Source organism: Ovis canadensis, chromosome 16, assembly GCF_042477335.2.
Source record: "Ovis canadensis isolate MfBH-ARS-UI-01 breed Bighorn chromosome 16, ARS-UI_OviCan_v2, whole genome shotgun sequence".
Taxonomy (NCBI): Eukaryota; Metazoa; Chordata; class Mammalia; order Artiodactyla; family Bovidae; genus Ovis; species Ovis canadensis.
In genome coordinates this window covers 36,927,630-36,941,562 of record NC_091260.1, presented here as the reverse complement: position 1 = coordinate 36,941,562, position 13,933 = coordinate 36,927,630, and the positions used below count along the sequence as shown (strand labels likewise).

Below are 13,933 nucleotides of genomic sequence, written 5' to 3'. Positions count from 1 at the left end.
TGTTGATAATTATGGAAGTGAGAAATGAGTACACAGGAGTTCACTATACTATTGTCACTTTTATGTATAGTTGAAAATTTCCATAATAATTCAATGACAACTGATTTTCAGATTTGAGAAAAACTGTAGCATTTCCCCAATTCAATTTCGTTTTTTTAAAAATGAGAAACTGAGACTAAATTAACCTTCTCCAAGCTTGAGCTGTTGAATAGACAACTATCCTAATTCCCAAACTAGTGTTATTTCTATGAAATCATGTTGCATCTTTGACTACTTCCTGAATATACTATGATTGTTAAACACTATTTTGGAAGCACGGAGTCTTAACCACTGAACAGCCAAGGAAGTCCCTGTTAAATACTATTCTGAATCACCGTGTAATATAGGTTACCTGCTGTGGTAAACAAAACAAAAAAATCACAAATTTATTCAGCTAATGTTTATTAAACACTTACTATGTGTCAAGCACTATCCTAGGCATTTCTTTTCCCAAAATAATCCCACTGGTCCACCATATGACCCTAAATTAAGACAGTTGCATTAAGACTTACCTCTAGGGTTAACAGTGATGTTCTATTAAGAAAGTTCTTCCGGCAATATGCTATTTCAGAACGATAGCCTCCTTCCTGCCGTGCTTTTTTCCACCTATGAAAGAAAAATGACCAAAGTTTAATGTTTCCAAACTCTCACTTTCAGAGGTACTAACCATAGCTTTAATTATATTATAATCATATAAAACAAGGAAGGGCCTTGCCTGTTTTAAGAGCTAGCCAATTTCAACTACAATATAGGTATTTGTTGCTTATGTATAACAGTACATTAATAACTTCAAATATAAGGTAATAGACACATAGTAATACAAAGTACATTGCTCTTAAATTTTAGGATTATAAAAACACAAATCTCTAAAAGATGAAGTAACTAATACTAAATTTAAACCTTTAATGTATCTTTTTAATAAAAGTCAAAGATAAATTTTTTAAATAGTAAATACCCTCAGGTTTGACCTACTGACAAAACCCAGATTATTTCTTTACCCCAGGTATGCATTGTAGATCGTCAGATGATCTGAATCTGCCATGGCCAAGGCTGATTTTGCAAGATCTGCTTCATCTTTTCGACCAATTGGTGTGGTAAAAGGAGACTTCTCTGTCATAACTGCAGCTAATGTTGCCTAACCATAAATAAACAAAAAAATTTAACCTTAAAGAGGTATACACTGAAAGCTGATTTGTATTGTAATAGAAAGCAAATCATAAAACAACTGCACTTTCAAGTTGCATGCTTCTTCTTCTGAATTTATTGTGTTCTATAATAGCTAGCATTTTCATTTTAATGTTACTTTTAGTTTCATTTATGGAATTTAAAAAATCTATCACTTACTTTTATATCATCTTTGTGAGACAGGGAAGTAATACCAACAAAATCGGGGATTTTAAAAAATGAGTATTTGTGCAAGAGACTGATAGTCTATCACACAGTTAAAAGAAATTCCTTAATCACAGATCAGAGATCTTGACTCTGAGTCTGAATTTCCATTGCCTGCAATGCTCCTTAAATAATTCTGACATAATTTGGACTATATAACAACCCATTTGTTGTTGCTGCAGCTTTTCAGATCAACTATCATGGCAGTAGATATTTCTTGGACTCAACACAATTCTGGTATATATTTCTGATACTAGAAAAAAAAAAGACTAGACTAAGTCATACTCTCCCCATTTTGATTTCAAACAGGCTTATTTGTAGTCCCAGAAAAGGCTACAACTTGATAAAGTTGGAATGGCAAAGCAGGCAAGAGATTCAGAGAGAGGCAGAAAGTTTGTTAATTCTGAGATAATTTGAGAAAATGGAATTGCTGGTAATTGCTAGCTCACAGAAAACCCAGAAAAAGGGAAGGAAGTTTTGATTCTGAAGTGTGGAGTTCAAAACTCTCAATGAATCCATCTACTATATGAATCATCTACTATATATATATAAAAGTGGGATGTTTGATAGCAGAAGTCTACAAGCCAAAACCCTTTTACAAAATAATACCTACAATACACAAGAGTATATGGGTGAAGATATTTTCTTGTATATAAATATAAAAAGTTAAATATTAAAAAATTCTCATTAAGCATTCAGATTTCCTGGCTTTAATGTTAGTACAGACACCCTATTTAGTCAAAAAAAATTTTCCCAACTTAATACCTCCCCAACCAAAATGCTATTTACAGTGAAGAAGCAGCAGTGTTGCTTGTCTTACCACTGGATCCAGGCAGCCAAAAATGGCGCCAAAAATAAGCATCTTGCCAATCTTGACATTCACAGGCAGAGCTGCAAGGTGTTGGCCCAGTGGAGTCAGTTTAGGCTCATTTAGTTCACAAGCTCCAATTTTTCGGAGTAAATTCATTGCATTGCTGATTACTTGAAGTTGAGGAGGATCTAAAGCTTTAGAGAGGAAATCTTCAGGAGAACCAAGATTGCATTTCTGCAGGTTGAAAAAGTGATAAATTCGGATGTGATCAGAAAAAATTAAAAAAAAAAAAAAAGATGGTCAAACTGGAACTAAATTTAAGTAAAATTTTAAGCAAAGAGATTTTTCCAGTTGCATATTTTTAGTTTCTTCATTCCTGATCTTTATAGAACCAAAAAATCTAAGAACTGAAGGATATTATAGATCTTTCATACCAGGAAGCCTTTGGTCTAGGTCAGGACTTTTCAAGTCCAGCTCTATTGTTAGTGGGCCCAGATAATTCTTTGTTTTAGGGGACTGTGCTGTTCACTGCAGAGTGTTTAGCAGCATCCCTGGTCTTGACCCACTAGATGTCCACAGCATGGTCTCCCTCTCCCCACAGTTCTGACAGCTAAAAATGTCTCCTGACATTCCAGGCTTTCCCTGGTAAGCAGTATCATCCCCAGTTGAGAACTAGTGGTCTGGGCTATGAGTCTGTATTTTAATTTCTTAAGGTATGAGTGCCTATGGCAGATTTAAAGCACAGTGGGTTACTTACAAAATAGGAGGGAAGGGGGAGTTTATTAGAGCAGAGTAAATACAATACTTGAAAATCTAGTGCAACAGAAGGTAAGATTAGTTTAGGTCTTCTTTTTCTTTTTTCTAAGAAAGGGGTGGAGAACAAAAGTTCATCTGAATTCCCCTGGGATTACCATAATATGAAGACATAATTCCTCCAAAGGCACGCGCAAGATTTCAGGGACAGAATAGTCCATAAAGCCTTCAAATCTGAAAAATAAGGTAAAATAATCCTAAACACATATTATCAGCAATGCCATGCTGGTTTGTGTGTTTTTAATCTCCAGGCTATGCCATACCTTTCTCTTGTGTACATGCGGAAACAGAAGCCATCTCTGACCCGCCCAGCTCTCCCCTGGCGCTGCAGAGCACTGGCTTTGCTGACAAATGTCTCGACCAAAGAACTCATCTGACTGCTCTCATGGTACCTAGAACAACGTTTTAGGAGATAATATGTAGATAACTTACTTAAATCAAAATCTAAAAAAAAACTGGAAGTATTTGATTCTAAAGTTGAAGACTAATTATGCAGTAAGAATTCTTTGAAAAAGTGAGAAATTCTGCTGTGAACATCACAATTCAAAGCACCTTTCACAAAATACAGTTCAACCCCGAAAACACTTCCTCTAAAGGTACAGTTAAAAAAAATCAGGAGTCTATTTTGTACTGGACAGGCACACTCATTTCCAAATACTGCTTAAGTTTTCTAAGATTAGGAACAATGTATATAGATTAGAATAGACCACGAAGATGGTCTCCCTTATTTGTTAAATATGAACATCAAAACATTTATAAAGCAATAATCTGTTAAAGTTAAATTTATTTAACAGTTAAAGTTATCTACTATGCACCAATTACTGTACTATGTACTTTCAATTTATGAAATTTTATTTTAATTTTCCCACTTACATATGAGAATACTGATGATTATAACTGATGTCATATTACTTGCTCAAGATTATAGATCAGAGATTTATAATCTAACTCTGATTCTAAAACCCATGCTTTTTTATAATCCCACAAATAATGCGTTTGTAAAACTATTTTACAAACTAACTGATAAGAATTTAAGTCTGAACATTTTCTCAGCACTTTCCTATCAGGAGCAGTACGCTGATATTACTTATGGGAAAACCGATGACATGAATTTTGACGTTTACTCTCAGACATTTTAAACTTCCCTACAGCTTCTCTGAGACCTTTTGTTTTGGAAAGAATTAGGACATTTGAGATGTTCCCCATATGATTCTGAGATCTAGTGCTTGTTTTGGCAGTACATGTACTGACTTGAATGGTTCTGTGATGTCTCCTAACAATTCAAGAGTCCCAAGCCCTTTTCAGGTTAAATATGTTTTGATTTGGGAGGAAAATGCAAACTTACTTATTTTCTTTCGTTCTTCCAGTATCAATCACAAATACAACATCTGGAATAGTGATACCTGTCTCTGCAATATTTGTCGCCAAAACAATCTGAAAACACAAAGCCAAAACATTTAGGTAACAACCTTTAGCAATGTGCCATCACTTACAAATTCTTTAGTTTAGCCAATGCATTTTAAAAAGTGAATTTCAATTATTCTTTATAAAAATTCACAATCTAATTGCTATTACTGTGTAACTTAAATTTGCTCTAATTAATTTTATTACCTCAGCTTATTAATTAAACTTACAGATTCTTATTCCAACAGAAATACTGTTAGTCCCTTAATTCTAGTCAGTCATCTTAAAAATGATACACATAGAATGGGAAAGTGGGTCAGAGAATGGAGACTGCTCAGCAGAAACTTTACAAATATTAGGGAATACTTTCTTTAGTAAGAAGAACTGGTGGGTTGTTGCCCTGGCTCTGCTACTTAATAGCTTTGTGACCTGGGTAAGTTATTTTACCTCTCTGGTCTCAAATTAGGAGGTAGAAATACATGATTTCTTAGGTCCCTTTCTAGCTCAAAAATTCTTAATGGTGATGGCTGAAGAGCCCATCTTCTTGTGTATGTTTTTTTTGCTTCTGTTGAGTCTCTGGAGGTGAAACATTTAGGAAACTCTAGGTCAGTTCACTATGTTATCACTCTAACTCAATACTGAATGCTTGCTTTTCTTATCCTTCATCCTAGGAAAGAGAACCCAGATTATTAAGACTTAGATAGGACCTAGGTGATCAAAGTGTTTAGACGTGGTGGAATTCTTTTCTTCAGACAAAATCTTCCAGAAGCCCAAATGTTACAGATCAGAGCATAACCTATGAACCCCTGGATTTTTCAGAGCAGTTAGAAAATAATAAATTTAATTCAACCCCTTTTAAAGATGAGAAAGTAAGGCTGAGTAGGTTGCCAAAGGCCACAGACATGGCAGCAGCTTAGGGACAAGAATCTGAGAAACTTTTTTTTGCCAAGTAACTCTTCATTCAGAATCCTGAACAGAGGAGACAATGAAAATACCTTAAGATTGTTTCCTAACCTAATGTTCTCTGTGTTTCAAATATGATCAGAGATGAATAGACTATAGAGAACAAAAAAAGAATCCTCCCAGGATTCAAGTATCTTCTGACATCAAACATCCTTTGTGTTCTCTTCTTGAAGGAAGAGTAGTGACTTTTTCTTCTCAAAAGTAACAATAATGCCATGTTTTTAAACTACCACTCCTCTAAAGTTATTGATAACATATAATATAAACACCTAACATAATATAAATTGAATTTTAATATTTGGTTCACTTTTGATGATATTAGACTGCAGAGCATCTGGAGTCTGCCATGTGCTATAAGGCACTTATTAACTGTCTTTGATGATAGTCATTTTCATGAACTGTTCTCAGGTGGATCACATATAAATTTGATGTACTGAGTTTTACCTTCCTGACTCCTTGAGGAGGAAGTGTGAATGCTGCAGCTTGATCTTGAGTTGAAAGAATAGAATGCAGAGCTATCACTTTATATCTGAAAGTTAAAATCATAGTTCTTAGCAAGAGTTTCTCTTTAGAAGACACTGCAAAGAATAACAAAATTTATTTGCAAATAGGAAGCAATTTAAAAATTTATTATGAAAAATTTTAAACACACACAAAAGTTCTGAGAATAATATATATATACTCATTGATGAGAAAAAAGTTAATATAAATTATATGAATGTAGGGTTTAAAGAATTTAAAAAAAAACATATTCTGATGCCAAAGTGATAATGATAACAGCAGTAGTAAACTATATCAAAACAGACACAGTAAAGAGCCAATTCAGTCTGTATGGATGATAAACTGCAATGCTTTTGGGGTTTTGCACCATCCCATGGGGAGGGGAGTCACCATCTTATTCTTAACTACAAATTTCCCTCTGCTAAATCATATAAGAAAATAAAACAAATGTAGAAAAAGTACCTAAAATTTTTAGTAGATAAAATGCTATAACAGTAAGTTAAAATAAGAATTGTTTTGTCATGGACAATTTTAACTAAAAGTGAAAAGACTTTGAAAGCTCTGATCAAGAATTTTAATGTACAAAACGCTGCTCTATTCTAAAACTACCAGGAATATAATGAAGATCTGTAGTTACCGTTCTGAAAAAAATCTTCTGTCAGTTGATAAGAGATCATACAACTGTTGAATATGAGCAAGGCCTGGTAAAAAGATCAGTACTGCTCCTTCAACATTTTTGAACTGAGGACTTCTGTCTGAAATTTTTTGAAAGATACAATATTAAAAAATAAGAAACAGCATATAAAATATTAATAAATCATCTCCAGTTAGTAGAAAAGTTTTATCAAAACAAATGGAGACACATTAGAAATAGGTACATACCTAAATATATAAGAAGTTCCAAAATGAGGTCCAGGTTGATTTTATGAGGATTCATGTAGAGAATAGCATGCTGAGTGCGACTGCTATACTTTTGGTAAAATGGATTTAAATCAGCACTTGTTCCAGTCTGAACTGGGATATATTCCTAAAAGAAACATAATCAGAAAAACTTAAACAAAAATATGAAGTAAAGACAAAGAAGGAAAAAATGAGCTACTTGCATTTATTTAACTCTATATTTTTCTCACTGTCACCATTATTAAAATATAGCAAGAATACAATTTTTAACAGTATTAAAGTATGATAAAATTTCATCTCTACCCTATTAATTTCATCCAGCCCCCTTAAGTACAGCAAAACTTTTTAATCTTGGCATGTAAATACTTAAAGAAATGAAGAAAAACAGAATAATGGCTGCATTGTTCCATGGCAATTGAAAAGCAGGCAGGCCAAGAGGTCGTGATAACTTTATTAAGTAATTTACACCTGCCTCATTCATTCTAGATTCTACTTTGGTTGCTGAGTTCCAACCATCTCCTTTGAAATACTACCTTTAATTTTTTTGAAGTCTTTCTTTAGTTTCTAATCTCTGTTTCTACAGTTTTAAGAAAAGATTTTAGTTTTTGCTTCTTGATTTATCTGCTTACTTAAAAGATAAACTAACTTTAAATTTGTCCGTTAGATGAATGAAATAATGTAGATACAGTGAAAATATGTAAATAGTACCACTGGTCAAAACGCAGGATAGCATAGCTTTTGTGATATTCCTAAAATTATGTCATTCAAACTAAACTAACTCTCTATGAAGAACTGTGCTTCCCTGGATGGCTCATGCCAGCACAAAGGCTCCTAAGAAAACCAGTGGCAGGGATCTAGACTCTGGGCCTGCCCCAGTCTATTTAAGGTGTTGAGATAAAGCAAATATCATAAACCAAAGAGTAAGTAAAACAGTAAAAGAGTCAGTAAAACAAAGATTAAAGAAATGATCTTTAAAATTTGCTCATAATCATATCTGTTATTCCTCTAACAAAATGTATTTGAATGCACTGTGCCAGCCACATGACTTTAAAACTCTTACAGTAGTGTGTGCCTTGGATATCATCATCAGATGTCTTTTAAAATGTTTTTTTCTTACCTGATACTTTTTTATTCCCCCTGCTTTGGTTGTAACATTAATGGTTATTTCTTCTTCCTCCTCCAGAAATTTCTGACAATATTCTGAGTCTTTCTCCAGTACAAAGCCTGTTTCCTCTATTATATCTTCAAGATGAAAAACCTGCACAGATGAAGGCATATAAAGAGTGAGCTCAAATTCATTTCAGTAAATATCATCTTTAAGAGACAAGGGATTGCTAGCTTCCTGAATGTTACCACATGCTGATTAGAATATTATGAAAAAAAATTTTTTCTGCATTATTTGGGAATGAAGAACTTGCCTGATATAGATGGATCTGTCCCTACATAGTTCCAGGACAAAGTACATTATGGTGTATAGTTTTTACATGTGAAAATCAATTTAAAGATTCTTTATCAGCTGAACCAAAAGGGCAAACATTAAGAACAGAAGAAAGCGTCAAAGACAAATCCCCCTCAATTTGAGGGATGGGTGGAAAGTTCAGTTCAGTCGCATCCAACTCTTTGTGACCCCATGGACTGCAGTATGCCAAATTGTCTGTCCATCACCAACTCCTGAAGCTTACTCAAACTCATGTCCCTTGAGTCGGCGATGCCATCCAACCATCCCATCCTCTGTTGTCCCATTCTCCTCCCACCTTCAGTCTTACCCAGCATCAGGGTCTTTTCCAATGAGTCAGTTCTTCACATCAGGTGGACAAAGTGTTGGAATTTCAGCTTCAGCATCAGTCCTTCCAATTAATATTCAGGACTGATTTCCTTGGACTGGTTGGATCTCCTTGCAGGAGATCTTCTCCAACACCACAGTTCAAAATCATCAATTCTTTGGAGCTCAGCCTTCTTTATACTCCAACTCTCATATCCAACTTCCACATGGGTGGAAAAGCAGTTCCTTATTGTTAGGCAGTGACCCCAATCTGGATGTAGATTTGGCTTTGCTATAGAACTGTGTTTTATGCTCTGTACCTCTGAGGTATGTCATTCAGCACAATCCTCCTTCCAGTCCACCCATGCTTAGTCAAGGCAGCTCAGCTATCTGATTCCCAAGGCCAGCTCCAGGTCCTCTCTTGGCTTGCATTACCTTAGGAATAGTTCTAGGCTCAGACTTAAGGGGGAGAAGACAATGGCAACCCACTCCAGTACTCCTGCCTGGAAAATCCCATGGACAGAGGAGCCTGGTAGGCTGCAGTCCATGGGGTCGCCAAGAGTTGGACACGACTGAGCGACTTCACTTTCACTTTTCACTTTCATGCATTGGAGAAGGAAGTGGCAACCCACTCCAGTGTTCTTGCCTGGAGGATCCCAGGGACGGGGGAGCCTGATGGGCTGCTGTTTGTGGGGTCGCACAGAGTCAGACACGAATGAAGTGACTTAGCAGCAGCAGCAGCAGCAAACTTAAGGGCCTATCTTCTGGGGACACTCACTGGTGGGAATGTAGTTTCTGTTTACACAGGCGTTATTAAAAAAACTTACCTCAACAGGATAACTTCTTCCTGAAATTCTCAGAATAGGGCAGTGTGTGAAATAGGTAGAAAACTTTTCACTGTCTACAGTGGCACTCATGAGAATCAAATGTAAATCAGAACGTTTCTGTAAAATTTCCTTCAAGATAATTAGTAGGAAGTCTGACTGGACACTTCTCTCATGAACCTAGTATAAAAGGAATAAAAAAAAATGGTCAAATATAAGGTCTGTGTGTGTTATCTGCTCAGTCGTGTTCAACTCTTTGCAACCCCATGGGCTATAGCCCACCAGGCTCCTCTGTCCATGGAATTCTCCAGGCAAAAATACTGGAGGGGTTGCCATTTCCTTCTCCAGGGAATCTTTCCAACCAAAGGATCATACTCAGGTCTCTTGCATTGCAGGCAGATTCTTTAACATCTGAGCCACCAGGGAAGCCCTTACATAAGAAGGTCTAGTAAGAAGTTAAAACAATCAGACCTTCAAATCTACTAAAAGTTAATCAATATTTACATACAGTCAATACACAGAGAAGGTGAGAGAAGCTGTGTTTCAAATGAGGTAGATCTTGCAAATTGAAAATAAAGTCACCCTCTTTAAAACTGAAGTCAGTAAAAATCAGCATATAATGAAATAGATTAGCTATGATATTAAGACTCTACCTTAGGAGATAGTCTGTAACTGTTCAGCTGGTAAGATTAAAGTATCTCCCAAATTTCACTCAGAAGCCAGTGTAATGCTTAAAAGCTCTGCTGCTAATATATAATTGAATAGACACAAAACTGCAACAAGACAGATGGTTTATACACTTTTCTGCAAAGGGGGAATTTTTTTAGTATGAATCTGACAGGTTCTATCAACTGCCTAAGAAAATGGGTTTTATGCTTTTCGGACACATGCATTTTAGGGATGAGCACTGTAAACTTGCTATCGAGCATTACAACGTGGGACATTGTCAGAACTTAGTATCTGCTGGATGTACTAGTCTATATTGAAATTTGCTGTACTGGATTTATTTCTACCTCATTTTATTTCTTGAGATTTAAAGCAGCATACAAAAGATAGAATACATTGCGATAACAAAAATTAAAACAGGTTTGGTCAACAAAAATTAAAACAGGTTTGATCATTTTGCGTGGAAGGGAGGCAATAGTGGTTAAATGTTCAGACTCTGGAATCGCTTGCTTAGGCTTAATTCTTCTTGGCTTGATCAATTAAAATATGACTTTAGGAAAGTTATTCAAATATCCCTGGGCCTATTTCTTCTTCTATAAAACAAATAATACAAATTTCATAGAGTGATTGGCTATCAGAGATCAACAAATAGTACTCAGCATTGTGCTAGATGCTGGGGAATAATGACTGAGATAGTCTTCATTTCAGTTTATAGCCTTATAAGAGGATTCTGTAGAGGATGGCTTGAAATTACATATGAAGGGCAGCTATTTTGTTTTTTTTTTCGGTCTAATATTCTTTTTTGGTTTTGTTTTATATATATATATTTTAATTGAAGTTATAGTTGATTTCCAATGTTGTATTAGTTCCTGTTGTACAGCAAGAGGTAGCTAATTCAGGTGGTCAGGAAGGCTACTATGAGGGAATTGACATCTATGTTGAGAACTGAAATGAGTTTTTAAAAAAGGAGGAAAGAACAGTATGATAAAGGGAGATAAGGTGGTCATGGGCCGTAACTTGTGCAAAATCATGGAGGACAGTGGGATCATATTACATTTCAAGAAATGAAACAAAAATAATGCCTTGAGCATGAGATGAGGAATGGGAAAGAGACACAGAGGGTGAGGTGCTCAGTTATCTGTTCATATGAGGTCTCGTAAACCCTGTTAAGAAGCTGAGACTTTATTCTAATGAGTCAGGGTAGTGAGTAAGATATTTTAAAGTAGGGGAATCATGTGGTCTGAACTTTGTTTTAAAAAAGGTAACTCTAGCTATAATGTGACGGAGAAGGCAATGGCACCCCACTCTGGTACTCTTGCCTGGAAAATCCCATGGATGGAGGAGCCTGGTAGGCTTGCAGTCCATGGGGTCGCCAAGAGTTGGACACGACTGAGCGACTTCACTTTCACTTTTCACTTTCATGCACTGGAGAAGGAAGTGGCAACCCACTCCAGTGTTCTTGCCTGGAGGATCCCAGGGACGGGGGAGCCTGTTGGGCTGCCGTCTGTGGGTTCGCACAGAGTCGGACACGACTGAAGTGACTTAGCAGCAGTAGCAGCAGCTATAATGTGAAGAATGTAGAAGAGAGCAAAACAGAAAGTAGGCAGTTTAATTAGAAGCTTATTAAGTAATTAAATAAGATAATGGTATCATATATGAGGGCAATACCAGTAAATATGGAGAGAAGTATATGAATGCGAGAGAAGTATTCAAAAAAATCAACAAAGTCCAGGTAAACTGATTTAAAGGATATGCAAGAAAGAAGGAATAATTTTGGATGTTTTTACTTTACTGGCTTGACCAGGATATTATCTGAAGCTTGAGAGAAATATTTTCTGACAGGTGAAACAGATCTGGGGAACCTCCTCAAATAGATGGTAATTTATACAGGTATTAATTTTTAAAATTTATTTTTTGCTGCACTGCTCTGCATGTGGGATCTTAGTTCCTCAAGCAGGGATTGAACCTGTGTCCCTGCAGTGGAAGCATGGAGTCTTAATCACTGCATTGCCAGCGAAGTCCCCAAATATTGATTTTTTTTAAAAGAAAATTTAAAATGAGGATAAGACATAAAATATAGCTAATAAAGATATATACTTTATTAAGTCCATTTGAGAGAGGTGGGCAAAAAGATTGGCTGTAAACATAACAGCTGCCAGAGGAAAAGCTGTATAACTCTCACACTGACCATAAACTGAAACAAATCACACCAATTATTCCTAGTAAGAAAGTCAGAGTATCATCCTAAGCACCTTCATAAAGAAGCTCCTGTATCATATAATGAACTCTGTCCCAGCATCTCTTTCATCATTATATTTAACATGATGATGAATTTCACTGGGTTTTCTCTTACTCTTATTGTACTGTTCAGTAAGAGGCTGAGAGTATCACACTGAAGCACAATTCAGTAAATCAGGTCTACAGACTGCTCTTAATAATACAAAACCATCAAAAAACAGCTCCCTGAAGTTGGTCTAACTTTTAAATTAGGATTCATTCTGATAAATATTTACTAAACAAACTTCCCTGGTGATTCAGACAGTAAAGAATCTGCCTGCAATGAGGGAGACCGGGATTCGATCTCTGGATTGGGAAGATCTCCTGGAGAAGGGAATGGCAACTCACTCCAGTATTCTGGCCTGGAGAATTCCATGGACAGAGGAGCCTGGTGGGCTACAGCTCATGGAGTCTCAAAGAGTTGGACACAACTGAGTGACTCACACATATACAGTGTTTTAATAATTTGGAGTTCCCAGAAAAACTACTGGCTGATGCAAATATTTCATCTTACCTAGCAGGAAAAATTTCTCACTATAAATAGACAAATTAGCATTTTAAGTTGATTCTTACAATATATACGATACTGATATAATCCAGGTATTAACAAACATGGCTACAACTGTCACACCCTAGTCCCCACCCATCACTGCCAGGAGCAGTTACCCATGGGCATGCTCAATCAAGCTGCCATACATCCTCTTTCTTTCTCTTGAATTTCTATCACTTACCTATTACCAAAATATTGTATTTAAAAACATCTTAACCTAACTAGTACAACAACAGGAAAATGGTTAAATAAATTATGGGATATCCAAATAACATACTTCTATAAAGCTATTAAAAATGATATTTTTGCAGACTAATGATGTGAAGAATTATAAAGTGAATATACATACAAATTATTAAAAAATACATATATAAATGCACAAAAGGCAACATTAATTTTTTTCTGAATCATGAGACTACAGATAATTTTTATTTTCATTTTTGTATCTCTTTATACTTCAAATACTAACCAAAAGGAGGAAAATAACCCAGTAATCTATATTTAATTAAATCTATTAATTAAAAATCAAAGAATGATTGAACTTTCACTAATGCCTTCTGAACTTGGTCAATTAAATTCATAAAAACTTTACATCAGGGAAAATTGAAAAAAAATTTAAATAACTAAAATGCTGTATATATAATTTCTTCAAAAAATTATGTACAAAACAAATCAGTTTAACATACATTAACTGATAAGAAATGTCTGCAGCTGGCTTCCCTAGGCTTGAACCCCTAGTTGCAGAACTTATTGACTGTATGAACTTGAGTAAGCTATATAACCTCTGTGTGCCTCAGTTTCCTCAACTATAAAATAGGGATAACAATATCTACTTCTTTTGATTAAGTGAAGGATCGCTGGAAGGATTAAATGAAGTTGTATATATGAAGTCCTTAGAATAGCCCCTTGCATACAGCAAATGTTATAGTGTATTTGTTAAATAAGTCAATTAGCATGAGACTTGTTAGAGGAAATTAATTAATTACATGTAAAGTACTTGGCATTTAGTAAAAATGAAGAAAATGTTAGCTAGT

General features: G+C 35.4%; 1 protein-coding gene across 4 annotated transcripts in view; it reads right to left on the bottom strand.

Annotated features, from left to right (window-relative positions):
• The window catches only part of DHX29 (DExH-box helicase 29), a 54,424-nt gene that overhangs the window by 8,544 nt on the left and 31,947 nt on the right, over positions 1–13,933 (bottom strand). For all 4 annotated transcript variants that reach the window (XR_011249708.1, XR_011249709.1, XM_069556522.1 and 1 more), the window contains exons 13-23: positions 9,410–9,586; positions 7,938–8,078; positions 6,803–6,947; positions 6,558–6,675; positions 5,864–5,948; positions 4,398–4,486; positions 3,316–3,444; positions 3,151–3,226; positions 2,249–2,473; positions 1,038–1,174; positions 552–645 (exon numbers count right to left, since the gene is read on the bottom strand). Coding sequence is in view for 2 of the 4 variants with exons in the window: in XM_069556522.1 (XP_069412623.1) it covers positions 552–645; positions 1,038–1,174; positions 2,249–2,473; positions 3,151–3,226; positions 3,316–3,444; positions 4,398–4,486; positions 5,864–5,948; positions 6,558–6,675; positions 6,803–6,947; positions 7,938–8,078; positions 9,410–9,586 (1,416 nt within the window). In the remaining 2 variants the exon portion in view is untranslated. The remainder of the gene's footprint in view (positions 1–551; positions 646–1,037; positions 1,175–2,248; positions 2,474–3,150; positions 3,227–3,315; positions 3,445–4,397; positions 4,487–5,863; positions 5,949–6,557; positions 6,676–6,802; positions 6,948–7,937; positions 8,079–9,409; positions 9,587–13,933) is intronic.